The sequence below is a fragment of the Dermacentor variabilis genome, unplaced genomic scaffold (assembly GCF_050947875.1).
Source record: "Dermacentor variabilis isolate Ectoservices unplaced genomic scaffold, ASM5094787v1 scaffold_12, whole genome shotgun sequence".
Taxonomy (NCBI): domain Eukaryota; kingdom Metazoa; phylum Arthropoda; class Arachnida; order Ixodida; family Ixodidae; genus Dermacentor; species Dermacentor variabilis.
In genome coordinates, this window is record NW_027460280.1 from 25134641 (window position 1) to 25156023 (window position 21383).

Consider the following 21383-nt stretch of genomic DNA (forward strand, 5'->3'; position numbering starts at 1 on the left):
GCCGTTGTTCTCCTGGACGTGCATACCTAGTATGCGTGCTGTCGGGACGCGCTTTATAGTTTGCCCGGCAATCTCGAGATGTATTGGCGGGGCTCGATGTTCCTTAGTTTGCTTAGGCCGGACTTGAAGGTACTCCGACTTGTGTGGGGCACACCTCATTCCGGCTGTGGATAGGTATGACTCGATGTATCCGATAGCTGTGAGTAATGTGTTTTCTCTGTCGCCGTATGAACCCTTGGTGGCCCATATAGTGATATCGTCGGCATAGAAGGCACATCCGAGTTTTGGGATGTTTTCCAGTTGTAAAGCACGTTTTCTAAGTCCGATGTTGAAGAGGAAAGGAGATATTATTGATCCTTGCGGAGTACCCTTCTGCGGTAGATCAAATACGTCCGATTGTAGACCTGCTATGCCGATGCGGGCTTTGCGGTGGCTGAGAAAAGCCACGACATAATGGTATACTCGCTCTCCGCATCCTATGGCGACGAGGCCATCTAGGATGGTTTCGTGTGCTATATTATCAAATGCTTTTTCTACGTCGAGGGCTAGGAGTATGTTGTTGTTGCTGCCCGGTTGTGGGTTGAGGACCTCTACCTTGAGGAGGAGGAAAACATCCTGTGCTGACATGCCTTTCCGAAATCCGTACATGCAATTGGGGTGTAGTCCATGTTCTTTTATGTGTTGTTCTATTCGAGTGAGTACAATTCGTTCAAGAAGCTTGCCTAGGCAAGACGTGAGTGAGATCGGTCGTAATTGATCGAGCCTGCGCGGTTTTCCTGGTTTGGGTATAAGGACTATGTGAGCTGTAGTCCATTCCTCGGGTAATGTTCCGCCCGGTGTCCATATTTCTTCGTTCAGCTGCTTTGCAAAGGCTCGCAGGGTTTCATCGCTTAGGTTTCTCAAGATGGCGTTGGTGATCCCGCCGGGACCCGGTGCCGTGATTTTCTTGAAGCTCTGTGCTGCCGCGTATACCTCCGCATACGTGATGGTTGCATCAAGTATCTCGTTCGGAGCTCCCGGATATTGAGGGTATGGTTTCGAATGCCCGGTCCGGATTCCCGTGTACGTTTGCTGGAGTTCCTGTATGAGTTCATCCTGGGTTTCCGGATATTCGCCAACGAGTTTTTGTAGGGTTGTGTTTGTTTCTGTTTTGGTATTTGAAGGATCGATGATGTGATCGAGGTAAGTTAGCGGGTTTCACAGAGTGGGGAGTATGCATCGGGGTAAACGCGGTAGTATAGCACGGGGTTTAGGATAGTTCCCTACTGAAGTAGTCGCAAAGTGGGTGATTGAGATTTATTAATGCGACAGCCTTAAGGGCCCCGTGTCCAAGAAAATCTGGTGTTTCGCGTCGGACGTCGTTTCGGCAAAATAAATTTCGAACCACACATACCCAGGCCCTCCATCTAGTGCAAGGAAGTTACTGAACTCATAAAATTGCTTAAGCTAAAGTACGTAGAAAAATCGTAAAGTACAACTTACGCACAACCTGCAGACATGATAGCCACGGATTGTAATTTGAATATAGGAGAAAACATAGTTATGTTACGCGAAAACTCAAACCCCTTTTCCAGCGTTTCTACTATCCATAGACCGGCCACGGCGTCCGCCATTTGGCGCGCCGGCACCCGCATATCTTGTAGGCCACAGAGCGGCGCGCCCGGTTCCTTGCAGCCCCTCCAGATGGCGCTTGCCTCCGCCACATCGCGAGTGGCCTGACATTTTGTTGCGGATGGACGGGCTTTTTGGGGCTCCGTGGCGGCGATGAAATCATAAGTTTTTGTGCATGCTTTGAGCTTCCTTCTGTTTTTGAACTGCTTGTTTTTATAGCTTTAAATAATAATTAGGTAGTTTTCTTTTTCTTATCTTTCTCTTTTTTCGTGTGCGCGGGGGTGTTTAGAGTACATTTGGTTTTGCAGGATAGTCAGGGCGTCCATTCGCGCCACATGTTTCAGCAGGGGCAACCAGGAGGGACGCTGAGTCCTTATAGCCCTTATATAGTAGCTTGGAAGTGGCAAAACTAATAGCTATTAGTGGTTTTACTGTGTGTGTGTGTTGGCAGGAAAGTGAGAGCGTGGACGCGTGGTTGAACACCTGCGAGAACGTGTCATACCTTAAGTCTCTCCGGCATTGATTGCTCTTACAGCATTGGTGAGAATTACTTTGCGACATTTTAGGGATTTAGATCCTGTGCGTATCGGTTTTTGCCAGAAGGCACGTGCTCTGCATTATTATAATAGTATAGTATTATAGTATTATAGTATTTGCATTAGAAAACGCCGTGCAATGCGTTTTCTAATGGAAAACCGGCCTTCTCTAGACAATTGAGTTCTTGCGAAAAGCTCAGATTGGCGAGGTGGTGGCATGACTTTCTAAGTGCGCAGCCCAAACACGTCATAGCAATTCCTCTTTTCACAAGTTAAAATCGTCAATAGAAGGCCGGTTTTCCGAAATCCATTATCGTGTCAGTATGTGAAGGGCTAGTGAAGAAAATAAAGAAAGTGGAAACACCCCAAAGACAGATCGAAAAAGTTCTTTTCTTTTTCAGCAAACTATTCTTTGCTGAGCATCTGTTTTAGCGTCATTCTTAAACTTTCGTTGCATGCCGCCGCGATTTTCGACCAGCCACCGCAAGCTAAGTAAGGGAAAGGGGACCAATCGCAGACGCCGGTACTATCCTCTTCATCCGGTTATTGATTTTCAGTGCACTGGCTCTGCCCCATCGAATCCCTCTCCACTTGAGCATGCTCCTCGCCGCTTGTCAGCCAATTATATAAGACAATCCGCTCAGTGTAGGCAACGTTAACTATTTTTAAAGCAAATAAGAGTGACCACCTATGAACGAGGAAAACGTTTGATAGGTCTGTTCAGACAACCCTGCGGGTCACCGCCCGATGCTTGCGTCGGCAGTTACGCAAATTTGACGTCAGGAGATTGGAATAAAAACATATTGGAATAGTTTTACGTTATAGGGCCCCTCGTGGCGGCACATGCTGCTGCTCTTGTATAGATCATGTACGTGCAGGCGGAGGCCATTCTTCTGTACTTAAACATTTCCCAGCTTTCTGACATCCAGTCTTGGCTTTCACTGCGCTTGGAGTTGCAGGTGATGATGTTTCTCGAAGAGGAGAAGCATTTTTTGAAGCTGTCGTACTCCTTCGTGACGACTATCGACGGCGACGTCGTCGGACAAGTTCAGTGGCATTTCTGTGAATTGAGTTATCCCTAGCGATCTGTTTCAGGATAGAAAACAATTTCTTAATTTTTCGACAGTCCTTAGAAGAGGCACTTAGAGAACCTTAGCAGTTGGGGCACTCCAAAACCGTTGCACGTCAGCTGTCTTCTGAGTGAGGCTAGGTGCACCGGGGCAACACTGCAGTGTTCTTTCATACGCCCTTCAAATGACCGATCTTTTAGCAGTTAAAACGCTGCAGTGGTTTAGGAGTAAACTGTCTAACTTGGTACCGGAAGTGGTCAACGTTCACGTAGAAAGGAATGAAATCACCCTTGAATACAATTCGCTCACATCGTGTGTTACCAAGGTGACCGACGCGCGCAAGGAAGCTGTTATTACTGGTTAAGTACTAATAATTCTGTCTTTGGAAGGCTAACGTCAATATAGTAAAAGACACCTGCTATGGTGGTACTGTTTGCTGGGATGATGGATCGGACCTTGATGTTTTCTAGCTGTGTTAGATGCTGCAGACTGCTTAGTGCACTGCTGTTCATAACATCGATCACCAGAATATTCTTCCTGGTGTTGCGCCTCGCGTCCTTGATCTCGCTTGGCGCTGAATTTCCAAGAAGTAACAACAGAGATGGCCTATTAAAGGCGTTTAGAATTTCAGTGGCTTTCTGCGGAACAAAGACAATGGCATGCGGCCAGCTTTTAAGGTGCAGTATTAGCAGTGGACGTACTTGAATCCGAAGATGCGCTGACACTTCTTCGTTTGCCTTTGCGGTACAGCACAGGTTCAAAACCATCTTCCCAGGACTCATCAGCTCATGCAGAGTAAAACTCAGTATCCTCGCTGTCGCTTAATACGCTTCCTCGTTTCCTCGACGTAGCACGAAGGTTGCAGCTTCATCGCCGCGAGGTAGGGATCAGCAGCTGCCAAAACTGCAGTGAGAAATCCAGCAGAACAGACACTGGTAGGATCTGCTCCGCGAACGAATCACTTCGGTGTCTTTCCAGCAACAGCATAGCAGCTTTCTGCATAGATGACGGCCTGGGCTCTAGAAGGCTGCGGAGCCTTGTATTTCATATTTGTACATTGAGCCACAACGGTGGATCAGCGTCATCGGGCATGGATGACGCGTGTACCTTTCGTATCCTCAGTCCCTGCGTCTAAGTTTGCCACGGGCGAACAATCTCTTATTCTGGCACCGAGTAACCTACGTGCCATGTTTGGGCATTTCTCTTTTGCTGTTGCATCTGTCCGGTGACTCCCTGACACCTTAGCACAAGCAAACGCGTGTGACGTCTGATCGTCGTTTTCTCTCTGACCGGACAAAAAAAAAGGGGAATGTCAATACTGACGCCCGCGGGCACGCAATTATTCCAGCTCTTCCCCGCCTCGTTCTTTGTGTGTCAGTAGGATATATCGACCGCTGCGGTGGTGCTTGTTTGGCCGGGGTTGCGGAGGAAACTGAAGGCCAAAAAGAGAATGCCGCGTATGCTCCGAACTGCTCTTGCCAGAGTCAGCCGGAATACATGCATCTGTTGAGGAGGCCGCGCGCGTTCGCTGACATAGAGCTCGTGCTCGATCTCGCGAAAACAAGTACGGACTCGGTACCTTCTAATGCATGACCTAGATGCTTCGTTGAGGCTGGCTTCAACAACAGCTGTAACGAACTTTACCTATTTTTATTAATATTAACTCAGATAGCTACATATATATTTGTAATTTCTCTTTCCCTCTCTCTATATCTCTCCCCCCTCCCGCTCGCTTTCTTTTTTGATCCCCTTAATCCTTCCCCGGTGCAGAGTAGCCAACCGGAACTACCTCTGGTAAACCTCCGTGCCTTTCTATGCTATCTATCTATCTATCTATCTATCTATCTATCTATCTATCTATCTATCTATCTATCTATCTATCTATCTATCTATCTATCTATCTATCTATCTATCTATCTATTTCTCTTTCTCTTTCTCTCTCTCTATTTGATGTGCAATGTGCTATCTCCTCAAGATTTTTATATTTCTCAATTGGTATTCTCAAACTTATAATTCAAAGAAACCGGCATGGCGGGTTACACTTTATGTAAAGTATAGGGTTTGCTTAATAATCATGGCGACTAATTTTCAGTAAGCCACGCCATAAAGAAACTCAGCCTGTCCCAGTTGTCAATCTCCAGGTATAGATCGAGAAACTGACTTGAAGGCCGAGAGCGAATGTGAGTGTTGGGTGACAAGTCCTCCCGAAACCGATTCTGAACGTGCGCGGTAGTGCAGGGATGCTAAGTTCCACCCTGTTAAAACAGTTGGAAGTCAACAACGCTTCATCAGAAGGAAACATTCGCGGGTTGATTTATATCACCGCTCGTGTCCTTATTAGCCGCCACCATAATATGTGGATGCTGACGTGTTTTTCTTTTCTGCCAGCAACCAATCTCATTCAGCGACAGTGGCAAACAAATGAATGTACCACCCGGACATCATCTGCGGGCCCAATGAAAGCACTGGCGCTATTTACTGATTGCTCGGGGGTGGAGACGCAGTAAATAAAACAAAGTACGTCGCTCTTGCGCGACCCCTTACGTGGCATCTCAGCTAACAGCGTGTTTTTGTGTTTTTTTTTCTTTTTGAGGAACTCAACCGCAATCTTTACCGGGAAACACACGCGGGGAGAAGGAACGTGCCTCGCGTTGTTCACAGGTGCCTTCTCATCCATCATGCAGTTTTGACGCTTGTTTCGTGCTTTTCTCTATTGAAATGAATGATGAGCTATGTGTTGTATGCCTGATTCCAAAGGAGATATGCACTTTTTCCGGATCTCTATCTTTTTATTTGACGGACACTACAAATTCCGACCAACTAGAGGCTACCAGCTTCGCTGTAAAATATTGTGTTACAATAGCAATATGCAGCACAGCTTTAGAACAAATTAGCTTCTCACAGTCCACCAAGTTTCAAAAACGTAAATGCACCGGCCTAGAAGATAAAACTTCGGAAATACAGCCACTTTTAAAAAGTCTCGCATTTCTAAAATTTTTCAAAAATATTTTGGCTGTGCCCAGAAGCCTCAAGCAATGACAGATTACTCTGGGTCACGAATACATTCTAAATTTTTTTTTTTTTGCACCCGTGCTATTTCGTATTTTATACCGTTGTAAATTTGCGCGAATGCTCGGTGCACGAAAATGGCGCCTCCACACTGAAGAACTTGGGTATCTTTTCCTCCTAAATTATCCAGTTACTGAATAAAGCAAGTTCATTTACGTGCTACCGAGTGATTCTGCACGTAAAATATTGAATATTCAATGGAATATAAAGCATGAATTGTTGGACCCGTTTTCATCTCTCGTGGAATCACCTTGCTGTTTTAGTGCAGCGCTTCCACTGTACCGTTATCGCTGGCGTTAATGGGCGCCTAATGGGCAACTTCACTCGTGCCAGCTAGACCTGCTAACCTTATGCACGCCGAGAACTAAGTGGTATGCCTCAAGGCTAAGCGATGGTCGGATGCCGTAGCGACGTAGTGGCGTTTGCGACTTTAGCAAAAGACCAATGAGAAAGACAGGAAGAAGCAAAAGATAAAAGGTGAATGCAGCGAAGTGAACCAGAATGTGTCTGCTAACCTGTGCGGGTTAAAGATTGATTTGCAAAAAGAAGAACGTCGAACGATCAGCGTAGATGCACGAATTGCGCGCAAAAGCTCGTACCATTGTACCAACAAGTGAAAACCCTTCCCTTGCTGCATTCGTCCTCGACCTTCTCTGAATGTAACATTGAAGATAATACGTTGCACTATTTTCGTAAGGCTTGACGCATTGCAGAACACCTTACCTGCATAAATGAGCTTGTATTCATGAAACTTGGGGGACAAAATAGGCAGGCGCTGCCTTCCGCTATCTCTCGAGGACAGCGATTTGAAAATGGCACCGTTTGCTGTTGGGATCAAGCCAACCAATCCTCTCCTTAAGTTCTTAAGCCATATATGCTGCATATTACATCTTCATCTTCACGTGCATCTTCACGTGCATCTTCAACAAATATGGTCGACTTCACTCCCCTTCAAAACTATGTCAGCTTGCAAATCTTCCCAATTTAGAATTAAGGACTAAGTATAATAGGCTGAAGTTCCTGTTCCTTATTATTCATAATGAAATAAAAATTAATAGGACAAACTATTTTGAAATTTCTAATAACGAATCTTCTATACATCGCCACAGCATGTATATTCCCCCTCCGGTAGCCCATAATGAAACATTTAAATATAGCTTCTTTCCCAGAACGATAAAAATGTGGAACATGCTTCCCGATTTCGTACTTCAGCCTACCTCGTTAAATAGTTTTCTAAGTAATTTGCATGCCATTATTTATTCCGAGAGCGCATTCCGTTAATGATATGACTTTCTGAATCATCTTATTTTATGATTTTGTTATTATCTGTCTATGTTATTCTTATTTTACATGCCTCAAGGTACATTGACTGGTTTTTCCTGCTTGCCCTATTACAATGTATATGTAATGTAATTTGTTTTTTGTACGTTGTATTCAGATGTATTGTACGCCCTGCCTGAAGCAGATGTGTTGACATTGCTTGTTTTATTATTTTTCTCCACTCCTGTAATGGCCCTAAAGAAAGGGCTGACAGTATCAATAAAGAAAGAAAAAAGAAAAGAAAAGGAATCAGTCATTTATGAATGGGAAGTTGGGGCCGTATTTTGAAACTTCCCAGGGAGCGGAGAGTGCCGGCATCGGCCACAGGAAGGGAGGGTTGATCACAGATGAACAGAACTAGAAAATCCTTGCCAATCCTTGTATTTGAATTCAGCATAATGTGAAATTCCTAAACAAAATAAGCCAGAAAAATGTTGTATTGATTGATCCCAACACAGCATGGTAAAAACAGCCACGCTGCAAACATGAATTCAATTCGTCGTATTTTAATAATGAAATAAACATTATTCTTTGTTAGTCACCGCAAGAAAATACCACCAACTGTATTATAACGAAATATTGCAGCACTCTTAAATATACTTGTAACGAACAGGCACAGAAAGTAATATTATATTTCTAGGCGGCTTCTCATACTTGGCGGCGCTTCTGTTCACACTCCATAGATTCAGTGACTGGGACATAATAGTTGAAGAAGAGCTCAGGCTGGATCGCTGAAAGGGCATCGCTAGACCTCACAGGAGCGACGCCTTCAGATGTTTGGAGCGGCTATGATGTGCGCAGTATCGTGCAGGAATGTCAGGTGGACACCCCAGCGTCTTTTGAAAACGTTTAGTTTCTGGTGAACGGCGTCGTCCAAACAGTACAATGAGTACCTATCAACTAGACGAAAGTGTGCATGGCGGCTGCAGTGCGAAGCGCAGCTGTCTTCAGACTTCCACGGTTGAGCGGCAAGTAGCTGGCCGCTCAGAACAGCGGAAGGTCGTCGTCAGTAGTCAACCAACGTGGCAGGGTAGCTAGACGCTCGGCAAGCGCAGTACCGAGACCATTGAGACGAGGAGTTCAGGAAGAGGTCTGTACGTTGTTCGTTTGTTTCGTGCAACCGTATTGCGATGTATCAAAGGATATACCACTCTTGATTTTTCGCTGTCTGCCGGAAGCGGATGGCAAACAGGGTATCACTGTGACACATTTAACTGGACAGGTGGGAGGGTCTTACTTTCCCTAATTTGAGTTGCCTTCAGGGCGAAACACGTTACTGTATGCACTAGGTGCATATGTGGAAAAAAGTGTAGTACAAGCATTGTTAGTGTCCTGTAAAAAAGCCTCAGTTTCGTACGAAAGCCGAAGCATTGAAAGCAATGGCAAGGTATTAGACAATTACATGAAGTCGTAGTTTTATAAGCCGATAAATAGGAGCGAACGCTTAGTGCGGTCGCTTGCTTCACCCTTTCAACTGGGCCTCGTCTCCATGACTCAGCAGTGTGCTAACTTGGGCCGCTTGGTACATACTTGTTTGTTGTTGTTGTTTATTAACTTTTATTTTATTTAATTCATTGCATACACACAATACACAATGCTGTTTGGCTTGTTTGGGGTCCAATAACAAAATAGACATCAGAAGGACAGCGTACTTATTGTACGAGACAACTTAAGCACATGTTCTTAAAGCATATTTACGTGGAAAATAGAGACTAAACAAAAGACTATGTCATCACATCAGGGGATGCAAATAGAAAGACCCTGTGAGCATTCATGACAGAAGTTTTTTAAGGATTGCACAAAGTTTAGGCTGGTCTTTACACTGAGTAGGAGTGCGTTCCATTTAGAGCACCGTTGAAATACACGAGTCTCTGTCCATATAAATTGTGACATGGTGGTAAGTTAATACAGTTGTTACTAGCTGCCCTCGTGTTTCGTGCCGGAAAATTAAATATTGCGATAGATAGCGGATTATTATAACGTATTATTGCATTAACTATCTGAGCAACTTTTATTTTATATGCCTCACTGTTTCCAAGCAAACAAAGGTTTACTTGGATGAGTATGTTTAGAGAAGCCGTGCCCACGGAAGACGAACCGGTGAGGTGCTTCTTTTATAGTGGTGTTCTCAGGTGACGTCACACCGCGACTACCAGGTGGTGTCGCTAGTGGAGCCAGGTAACCAGGCTGTCATCTGTCAACTTCGTCATCCGGACGAAGTTATCGCACTGTAACTAACTGTAATGATTCTTTGTTGTCTTTCGCCATACTTTCATGTCTTTAACTTTGTTATTATTGTTTTGTTGCCATTTAACCCCCCCTGCTTGGACCTGTACAAGGTTTGCAGTATTGAATAAAGAAAGAAAGAAGAAAGAAAGAAAACTATAAACAGGGAGTCACATTTCGTTTCTTTCATCCTGGAATGGAAGACTACAAAACTGGTTTTGTCGATGTTAAGTGTACGCTTATTCTGCGTGAACCATTTCGCGACACGACCCAGTTCTTGATTTATTTGGCCTGCAGTTCTTCAGTAGTGTGCCCAACAAAAAATAAAGCCGTATCATCTGCGCATATTGAAACTTTGGAGCGCGTTAACACCAACGGAAGATCGTTGACGTATAGCGAGAAGAAGATGGGCCCAAGAACTGAGCCTTACGGCACGCCCATCGAAACGCCAATGGAGGCTGACAGAGGTTATTAATTACTACATACTGCTTCCGCTCCGAGAGAACTATTTAGCAGATCCGATATTCGACCCCTAAAGCCATAACTATACAGTTTATGCAATAATATTACGTCATTAATCGTATGAAAAGCTTTTTTCAAGCCTAGAAATACAACGACGGCAATCTTATTGTTATGTAATGCTGTAATAATCAATTGTGTAAGAGCAAGAACTGCATATGATGTAGGTCTATGAGGACGAAACCCATGCTGATTATTAAATATGCTCAGAACAGATATTGGTCTCTAGTTGGTGGGGGCAGAACGATCCCCTTCCTTATAAATTTTGCTACCTTTGCTATTTTGAGGGCGTCAGGGTATTTTCCCGCTTCGAAGGAGTCATTATGCACAGGCACCTGTATGGGTAAGTTTGGCCACTGAAGATTCCACTATCGCAAAATCGTAGCTAAACACACACACACACACACGCACATATATATATATATATATATATATATATATATATATATATATATATCTCCCCGCATGTGGAAGACTGCGAAACTCGTCCCCATGCATAAATGGGGCAGTCCGACGTCTGAAATTATAGGCATATCTCTCTAACTTGTACAGCATGCAAGCTTTTAGAGCATATCGGGTTGAAACACATGACTACATACCTTGAAAAACATCGCGTACTGTCTCCATATCAGTATGACTTTCGAATAGGGCGCTCGACGGTAACCCAACTAGTGGAATTAGTGCACGACATATCGCAAACTATTGACAACCAGAAACGAACCGACTTGATACTGCTAGATTTTTCCAGGGCGTTCGACCGCGTGTCCCACAGAAAACTGACCTTAAAACTTCCTTCTGCCTCAGGTGACAGTCCAATTCTTCACTGGATTCAATGCTATCTATCTGATCGATTACAGTTCGTACAAAGTCACGACACATTTTCCTCATTAGAACCTATCACATGAGGTGTGCCCCAGCGTCATGTCCTAACGCCTGTGCTATTCCTTCTATACATTAATGATTTGCAGTCCATATGGAATGTGAAATTTGAACAATTTGCAGATTGCATTTTGTATCGCGATGTTAACTCACCAGCTGACCAGGATACACTTATGAAGCATAGCAGTGCGTTCATAAATTGTGCGAATATTGGCAAATGATAATTAATACACAGAAATCTGGAGTGGTCATGATAACTCATAAAAAAGAAAGAAATGATTACTACTATGCAAATAATAACAACATAATTCCAAGAGTTGGCAAGAACAAGAATTTGGGCATAAAACTTTCTCACCATCTCAGGTTTGAAATTCACGTAGGCAACACCACGTCATTTGCACTGAAAAAGCTTTTTTTAGACGTCAACTCCCTTCCAGCGCCACATAAAACCAATCTACTAGCCTATGCTACACTGGTTGAACCAATCCTAGAATATGCCATAATTGCTTTGTTTCTTCACAATAACAAACATTTATCACAACTAGAAGCTGTTCAACGTAAGGCAATCAGGTTTATATTCAACAAATAAACATGAACTGATTCGCCAACAGAAATGTTAAATAAAGCCGGTCTATTAATATTGAAAACATGATGAAACTAGAAAGACTTAAGTTTTTGTTCCGATGTCTGAAAGGTGACATTAAAATTCATACAAAGTTCACTTCTTTAGCCATCACCAGACAAACTCGACATAAGCACTCCCGAACGCTGGACGAACTCTCAGCCGACTCCAACTGCTTTAAATATTCATATTTTTCGCTTTTGAATAGAGAATTGAACAAATTAGACCAAGAAATCGCTAACAATGAGTCATTAAACAGTTTTGTATGCTTAGCAGAAAAAGCACTGCTTGCATCTCAGTTACAATGACTACTGTTGCCTTTTTTTGTCTTTTAGCGTGTTATCTTTGTTACCTGGCCTGTAATTCTAATGCCTACGCCGAGTGCACCCGCCATGGTTGCTTAGTGGCTATGGTGCTCGGATGCCGGTCGCGCGGCCCCGGAGACACGCGGGCGTCGAGCGCGCGTGCGTTGGTTGCTTCGGAGGCTATTACTTGCCTTCGTCGTCTGCTTGGCGTTGCTCTTTCAGTGTCGACCACGGCTGGAAGTGCGATACGCGTTCGAAGAAGTGACGGATAATGAGTTACACTGCCCTTGCGGGCTTTCTAAGTAGACGCTTTGCAGGCTACGCTGTCAAATGGTAGAGACTCGGGTGCTAGCGTACCAGTGGTCATTCCACGCAGAGGAAGGAATTTTGCGCGCTGCGGTTCATCGCCACTGGCCTGCAGCTCCCAAAGGTTGGTCGGACGCGAAGCATTCATCGGAATGGCCTAGATCTCTGCTGCCGACACTTTCCACAAAGTTGCTCTCGCAATTACCGTCTTGGCCGGTAGAAGGGCTGGGTCAGCTTTCCCGTGACCTCCGCTTCGAAACCAATGCCAAGGAGATATTTGCATGGTGAGAACGAATTCCCAGTACTATCGCCTGCGTGAATAGCTCGCAGATCGCCGTTCAGCAATCAGAAGGGTTCAACCTAGGCTGGTTCAGCACTACCTTCGTTCGGCTGATAAAACTATACAGTCAGGATGGGAAGATATTCTGGAGACCTCTTATTTGGCTGCCCTTTTCTCTCTAGTTCGGGAGTGCCACACTTTGTTCCTCAATTTCACGGCACAGCGCGCACCATCAGCACCACAATCTTCGGTTTTACTTCGCGCAGGCAATGCAGGGCCCGGATACCATGATGTTCGATTTCAAGTTCCATTGCTTCTATCACGCGACGCGCCGTGAGGCTGATCGCAGGGATAGCGGCAGCGCGGCGGCGAGCAAGTCATGTCCGAGTCGATGATGAAGGGTGACAAAAGAAGAGAAATTGATGTAGTCGGCTAGTAAAGGTGTCCCTAAGAACCAGTTCACGGTTTTGTCCCGCTGGCTACATAAGTGCTGGAAGTGCGTTCCTCTTGCGTGCATCGTGCGAGCTCCTGGTAGCAGACGACATATAGCGCTGCGCTCTGCCGGCTCATTTAAGCTAGCGATGCCGCCTGTCGGCTGAAAACGAAAAATAATGAATTTAATAAATTAATTCTGCATTGCGTAAAGGCCCGGCACCACACTTTCATACTTCAGAACTTTGCGTATAATATTTAATTTATATTTTACATTTATTTGGCCAGCAGAAACATTCTGCAATTCCTCGATGAGCTCGTCATATAATGACGTACACTTCAGAGGTTGCACCCTCTCATCTATTGGTCGCGTTCTCCCCTTCTTCCAGCACCGGCCTGGGTGTGGCACATCTAGTGACGTAAGCGGCGAAGCGAACGGTTCGTATTCCGAACCATTTATTAATGTCATTCTTTTTCATTCTCAGCCGACACGCGGTATCGCAGGCGTAAATGAGTTGGCAGAGCGCAGCGCTATGTTGTCTGCTACCAGCAGCTCGCAGGACGCGCGCAACAGGAACGCACTGCCAGCACTTCTTAAGTAGCGAGCGCGACAAAAACGTGAACTGCTTCTTAGGGACGCTTTTATTAGCTGACTATATCAATTTTCCTTCTTTTTTCGCCCTTCGTCATCGACTGGGACATGACTCGCTCGCCGCGGCGCTGCCGCTATCCCTGCAATCTGCCCCACGGCGCGTCGCGTGATAGAAGCAATGGAACTTGAAATCGAACGTTACGGTATACGGGCCCTGCATTGCCTGCGCGAAGTAAAATCGAAGAATGTGGTGCTGACGGTGCGCGCTGTGCCATGAAATCGAGGAACAAAGTGTGGCACTCCCGAAGTAGAGAAAAAAGGGCAGCCGAAAAAGAGATCTCCACAATATCTTCACATCCTGACTGTACAGTTTTATCAGCCGAACGAAGGAAGCGCTGAGTCAGCCTAGGTTGAACCCTTCTGATTTCTGAACGGCGATCTGCGAGCTATTCACGCTGGCGATAGCACTGGGAATTCGATCTCACCATGCAGATATCTCCTTGGCATTGGCTTTGAAGCGGAGGTCACGGGAAAGCTGACCCAGCCCTTCTACCGACAACCACAGTAATTGCGAGAGCAACTTTGTAGGCAGTGTCGGCAGCGAAGATCTAGGCCATTCCGATGAAAGCTTCGCGTCCGACCGACCTCTGGGAGCTGCAGGCCGGTGGCCATGAACCGCAGCGCGCAATATTCCTCCCTCTACGTGGAATAACCACTGGTACGGTTGCACTCGAGTCTCCTCCATTTGACAGCGTAGCCTGCAAAAGATCTACTTAGAAAGCCGTCAAGGGTGGTGCAAGTCATTATCCGTCACTTCTTCGAACGCGTGTCGCACTTTCAGCCGGGGTCGACACCTAAAGAGCAACGCCAAGCAGACGACGAAGGCAAGTAATATCCTCCGAAGCAACCAACGCACGCGCGCGCGGCGCCCGCGTGTCTCCGGGGTCGCAAACCAACAGCCAAGCCACAGCAACGGAACCCAAAGCGGACTACCCCTTCGCCGGTTCCCCCGACCAGTTCGCTTTCAAGATGATAGACAGATGCGTGACATATTCATAAATTGCGATACCGCCCTGCTACCTCTGACGACCTGTGACGTAACCAAAATTTTGGCCAATCAGGTGAGGCCAAACGAACGGTTCCCCAACCAAACCGTTACAAGGTTCGGCCCAAGGTTGGCGCGATGAAACCGCTGACGTCACTATTGCCTACTCTGTTGCCTACTCGGGAACATTCCCGTTAGGTTCTATAGCAGTCGGACCAGGTAACATGATGTTGTGGGTGAAGAAAAACCAGACAGGCGCTGGTGCTCGGTGTCCACAACTTATATTTTAGCCGAGCTCGCTCAATCAGGCGGAAGCCTGATTGCCGATTCTACTGCTCGCGCACAGTCAGTGTGCTGGGCGTGTCGTCGTCGTCTTTTGTGACCGGACCATTGTGGTACGTATTGGTGCGCTGACCCCCCTTGTGCCACCCCCCGTCTAGCGAGGAAGCTTTGAGCTGGACGAATGGCGAAGGGCGGTCGGCGATCGTGCGAAACGCACTTGGTGAGCAGGACTGGCCTAGTCGGGAGGGAAGGTAACAGAAGTGGATAAAGCGTCGGAGTCCCAGTAGGCAGGCTTCAGACCGTCGACAGAGACCATATCTTCCCGGCCGTTGATGAGCAACAGAAAGTTTTTAAGTGCACGCTTGAGTACCTTGTACGGACCATCATACGAGGACCGAAAGGAGGACGCACAGCGTCGTGGCGCACAAAGACGTGCGTGCAGCTCTCAAGGCCAGGGTTCACGTATACACGCCGGGAAGAACGTCGTTTGCGGGAGGAGGGGGTGACAGTACGCATAGCGCTGCGTAAACGGTAGGCGTAGTCTGAAACGCCAGCAGGTATGGTGGGCGAGTCATCGATGAATTCGCCAGGGAATGGTAGAGTGTTGCCAAACGCAGCCTCGGTGGCGCTGGTGGAAGTCACTGCGAAGAGCGTTATGGCCAAGCATAACAAAAGGAAGGCGCTCGATCCATGATGAAGAAAAAGTCGAAGCCATGAGTGAAGCATTCGGTTGGGGGTGAAAACGTTCCATGCTCCCATTGGACATCGGCTGATAAGCGATATTCTTGATGTGATTGACGCCGAGTAGCCGAGATAGATTGACGAACAATGTTGAGTTGAATTGACGACCACGGTAAGTCATAATGGTGGAAGCGACACCGTAGCGGCTAATCCAGAGTGTGATGAGTGCTCGAGTTATCGACTCCGCCGTTATGTCCAGGAGGGGCATCGCTTCAGGCTGTCTGGTGAACCTGTCAATACAAGTTAAAAGGTAGCAATGGTTCCCGCAGGGAGGAAGGGTGCCAACAATACGTGATGTGCAGATGGCTGAAGCGGGCGTCCGGGGACGGGAACGTGCCAAGAGAAGTCGCAGTGTGGTGATGCACTTTAGACTGTTAGCAATTGAGGCACGCGCGTGTCCAGCGACGAACGTCTACGTTGATACTGGGCAACACATAACGAGAAGTGTCGAGTAGCTGCATTGCGGGAATGCCGGGATGTGCCAAAGAATGGACGGCATCAAAGACGAGGTGGTATGGACGAGGCACGTAAGGCCGATAATGCCCTGTCGACGTATCACAAACGAGGGGCACATGGCAGTGAGGAAGCAAAATATCTTCAAACACCAGACAGGTACCGCTCGTGCGAAGCAGCTGGAGCTCGGTGTCGGCACTTTGGGCGGTAGCCATGGCCGTGAAGTCGATGACCAGTCGGCCTTGGTCCGTTGCATGGATGGCGGCGCGAGAAAGTGCGCGGCAACGGCGTTTGATTTTCCGCTGACGTGACAAATGCCGCTGGTGAATTCAGAAATGAAGGCGAGCTGTCAGATTTCGTGGTGAGCGTACTAGGTGCTGCTGGACGCTAGGGTGGAAGTCAGTGATTTATGGTCGGTGAGGACGAGGAACGAGCGTGCCTCGAGAAAATGTCGAAAGTGCTTCACAGCCAAATAGATGACGAGCAGCTCTCAGCCGAACGTGCTGTAGCGGCGTTCAGGGGGCGCAAGCTTTTTGGAAAACGAGGCCATGGGCTGCCAAGCACCAGCAACGAACCGTTGCAAAACTGCACCGACAGCGGTGCCTGATGCGTCAACCATGAAAGATGTTGGGGCGTTGCATTTGGGGTGGACGAGGAGCGTCACGCTGGCAATGGCTTCTTTGGTGCCTCTAAACGCGCAATGAGGGGTGTCGTTCTAGGCCACTGGAGTATTCCATGTCTTCAGGCCCGAGACAAGGTCGTGCAGAGGCTGCAGTATATTGGCGCAGCGAAGAATGAAGCGGTGGTAATAGTTGACGAGGCCAAGAAATTCGCGCAGTTGCCTGGTGGTGGGTGGCTGAGGAAACTCACAGATGGTTGTGACGCGGGTCGGGAGTAGACGAATGTCGTGTGCGTTTACGCGATGGCCGAGGAAATCCAACTTCGTAATACCAAACTCGCTCTTCAGATCGCTAACGACAAAACTAAACTTGCTGAGCTTTGCCAGCACTTGACGTAGATGGAGCTTGTGAACTTCGGCAGTAGTGCTATAGACGGCAATGTCGCCAAGATAGGCAAAGCAGCACGTCAAGCCACGTAATACCTGGTCAACGAAACGCTGAAAGGTCTGGGCCTCATTACGAATACCAAAAGGCATGCGCATATATTCGAACAGGCCGAAGGGTGTTATAATGGTGGTCTTGGGAATATCTGAGGTTTCCACAGGAATCTGGTGGTAGGCTTTCACCAGATCGGCCTTTCTAAAAAGGGTGCAACCGTCCAGTGCCGATGTAAAGTCCTGAATGTGAGGTATTGGGTGCCGGTCCGGGACAGCGGCCTCGTTGAGAGCATGGTAATCACCGCAGGGGCGCCAGTCACCGGTCTTACTGGGCACCATAGGAAGTGGAGAAGTCCAAGGACTGGAGGAGGGACGAATGAAGCCAACGTTAAGTATCTTTAGTGACAGATAGATGATCCGGCGCGAGGCGACGAGCCCGAGCACACACAGGAGGGCCAGTCATGAGGATATGCTGTGTCACGCTGTGAGCGACCGAGGACTGAAAGGAGGGGGGTCGGAAGACGTCCGGAAGCTCGACAAGGACGGCTGACCAAGGGTCGAGAACGACCATGTGCGCCTGGAGAAGCCGAAGCGGTGGAGCGTGACAGGAGAGTCCTTGGACGGTTAAGCTCGTCTCGGAGTCCCAGATACGGCTGTGCCGCACATCAAGACGAGGTTGTAGTGCCAAAAAAGCCGGCTGTGATAATGGGCTGGAGCACAGCGGCGATGACAAAGATCTAGGGAAAGGTACGTCTGAGGCTGATGTCAAGGGTCACCGACTTTTGTCCGTAGGTCCGGATAGCCGATCCGTTGACCGCGGTGAGAGGCGAGTCGGGAGGATGGCGGCGCTCAGCCAACGTAGGAGGAAGGACGCAAATCTTGGCGCCAGTGTCGACGAGATAGTGGACTGTGATGACGCGGTCGGTGACGTGGAAAAGTGACTGTATCTGGGGCCGGGAACAGCGGGCGCCGTCAGTTTTCGGGCCAACTGTTTCCCGCGTAGGAGCATGTCTGGTGGAACTGGTTTGCGCGAGAACCATGGTGACGGTGGTACCAGCAAAGTGTGACGGGAGGAGGAGAACGCCGTTCAGAGTGACCGTAGCTGGGGTGGCGAGGTCGTGACGAAGAACGCGGTCGGCATGTTCGGATGGCAGCGACCTCGGCTGTCTGTCGGGCTGCTTTCCGTGTGAGCTCGTCTTTAGCTTCGAGGAGACGCGCATAGATGTCGCCAGCGGCTGTGCCGTGGGACGTAGAGTCAGGAGGGCAATGATCTGTGGCCACGGAGTGAAAACCGACATCCATAATCTTGGCGGCCAACTGGGCCTGAGATTCCAACGTCGAGAATGAAGACGCGGTCGGGATCATGCGCACCTGCGGTGGAAGGCGCTGCAGGAAAAGTTCACGGAGAAGTGCGCTGTCAGTTGAAGGAGGCAGGTCTGCAGCCAAGGCTTGCATGCGACGCAAGAAGTCGCTAGGTTTGCGGTGTCCGGACTTCTCGAATGTAAGAAGTTGCTGTAATCGATACTGTTCAGTTTCAGTGGTGTGCTGGACGAGCGTCGCCTTAAGGTGGTCATAGGGCGGTCGACGGGCGGAGGTCATTTGGCAGCAGCAGCAGCTGGACGTTAACTCGTCTCTCACGAACGCCGCTTCCGTTTTTGAGTTATCTGCTGCTGTTTCGGTGCTTGTTGTCCTGGCTTTCCTGGGGCTTGCCAAGATTATTGATCTATTGCCTCTGTCACAACCAGCCAGTATTCTGCTGCTCTGCACATGCCCAGACGCATCCACACCAGGCGTGCAGTTGACTAACCTACGACGTCACCAGGATCTCGGCGCCATCTTGGTCCATAAAAGCAGTGGCCTCACAGTGAAACAAGTCATTTGGCAGCGGCAGCAGCTGGACATTAACTCGTCTCTCACGAACGCCGCTTCCATTTTTCAGCTATCTGCTGCTGTTTCGGCGCCTGTTGTCCTGGCTATTCTGGCGCTTGTCAAGATTCCTGATCATCGTGCCTCCGTCACAACCAGCCACTATTCTGCTGCTCTGCACATGCCCAGACGCATCCACACAAGGCGTGCAGTTGACTGAACTACGACGTCACCAGGATCTCGGCGCCATCTTGGTCCATAAAAGCGGTGGCCTCACAGTGAAACAAGTCATTTGGCAGCGGCAGCAGCTGGACATTAACTCGTCTCTCACGAACGCCGCTTCCATTTTTCAGCTATCTGCTGCTGTTTCGGCGCCTGTTGTCCTGGCTATTCTGGCGCTTGTCAAGATTCCTGATCATCGTGCCTCCGTCACAACCAGCCACTATTCTGCTGCTCTGCACATGCCCAGACGCATCCACACCAGGCGTGCAGTTCACTGAACTACGACGTCACCAGGATCTCGGCGCCATCTTGGGATATAAAAGCGTCGGCCTCACAGTGAAACAAGTCATTTGGCAGCAGCAGCAGCTGGACGTGAACTCGTCTCTCACGAACGCCGCTTCCATTCTTCAGGTTGCTGTCACAACCCTATTCCGTAAACCCGAGCTCTATTTTCTGGAGCTGCTGCTGCTGCCATCTTGCATTTGTTACTCTATGTGTTCGTAATATCCGTGTTATTCTGTTTTTTTTTTGTGTGTGTGTGTGCTTGTGACATCATGACATTGTTGCAAGATACCATATGCACCAAATGTACCGCGAACTTCAATGCTGATGAACGCTCAATGTCTTGTTGCGAATGTCTCGGTGCCTATCACTTAGGCTCATGTTCAGAGATTTCCGAATCCATGTTCAAGCAGAGCAAAAGAATGTAAAAGTTTCAGGAGTGCCGTTAACTTTGCAAAGCTGGTGGCTCAACTAAGAAAGAGAGCGATGACTCTACTATTGCCACCGTGCTTCTTGACATCAACCGAAAGCTTGATGAACTGCTTCCTCTGAAGAAAGTCGTTCAAGAAATGGAAGAATCCCGGAACATGATTAAGTTTGTTTGAACATGATGAGTTTGTTTGTTGTTTCTGATGTTGTGAGGCACAATGGTGAAATTAACAACCTGAAAAGTAGAGTGTCCAAACTTGAGGAAATCAGTGCCTGCGCGGAAATAAAAAAGGTTTCTTGTGCGGTTAACGACCTCGAATACCACAGCAGGAAACTAAACATTGAACTTCGGGGCATCCAGAAGAAACACAAGGAATGTTTAATGTCTGAGGTTAACGCTATTGCGTCAAAACTTCAGCTCGCACCATTAACTGAGCAAAGCGTATCTGCGATCCACCGGCTGCCCTCTAGCTCAGAAGATTCCTGGATTCCTCCTCCGCTTCTCGAATCAATCGACTAGGGATCAATGGCCCGATAAACGTAAGAATTTGCCAACTGTTAAGAACGGCGCGTACATGATGGAAAAGCTAACTACGCAAGACAGGGCCCTACTGAAGTTGGCTAAAGCGTGGGCGCATCAGCACGATTTTTGCTATGCATGGCACCAAAGTAGCAAAGCTTTCGTCCTAAAAGAAGAGGGCGATCGTGCGCACTTGATAAAATGCCCCAGTGACCTTGCCAAACTTGTTTCCTGAATTCCTGGTGACCGTATTTGTATACGTCAGCCATGTCTTGTGCTGATTGGGTGTGCCCTTCTTACTTGTTTAACTACTTTGGGCCTGTACACAGAAATGGTGTAAAATGCGTTCATTTGAATTGTCAGTTTGCTTGCAATAAACATGATGAGCTCGACGCATGTTTGGGCAGTCTAAGCGGCTCTTTCGATTTTATCATGTAGTCAGAAACGTGGTAACACCAAAACTCGGCCGTTTGGCAACCTCTTAACTAAAGATGCTTCACGCAGTCTAGGACGATTACACCTGGCGGTGGAGTTAGTATCCTGGTTCGAGACGAATTAGTAGTGCAGCGTATAAATTTCTGTACAGTGACCGAAGATTATGAGGTCCTTTCAGTTATATGCTCAAATTTATTTGTTACTGTATGGTATAGGCCGCCTGATGGTAACATTGAGCATTATTTTTTCTGTTCCTTGAAAACTTATTTGCTTATATCTCTAAT

At 47.6% G+C, this 21383-nt stretch overlaps 1 protein-coding gene across 1 annotated transcript; it reads right to left on the reverse strand.

The window, feature by feature from the left end:
* Nucleotides 1-18317: 18317 nt before the first annotated feature.
* LOC142566245 (uncharacterized) lies at nucleotides 18318-18944 on the reverse strand. The gene has a single exon (XM_075677088.1). It carries the CDS (start codon nucleotides 18942-18944, stop codon nucleotides 18318-18320), a length of 627 nt encoding a protein of 208 aa, XP_075533203.1.
* Nucleotides 18945-21383: the final 2439 nt, after the last annotated feature.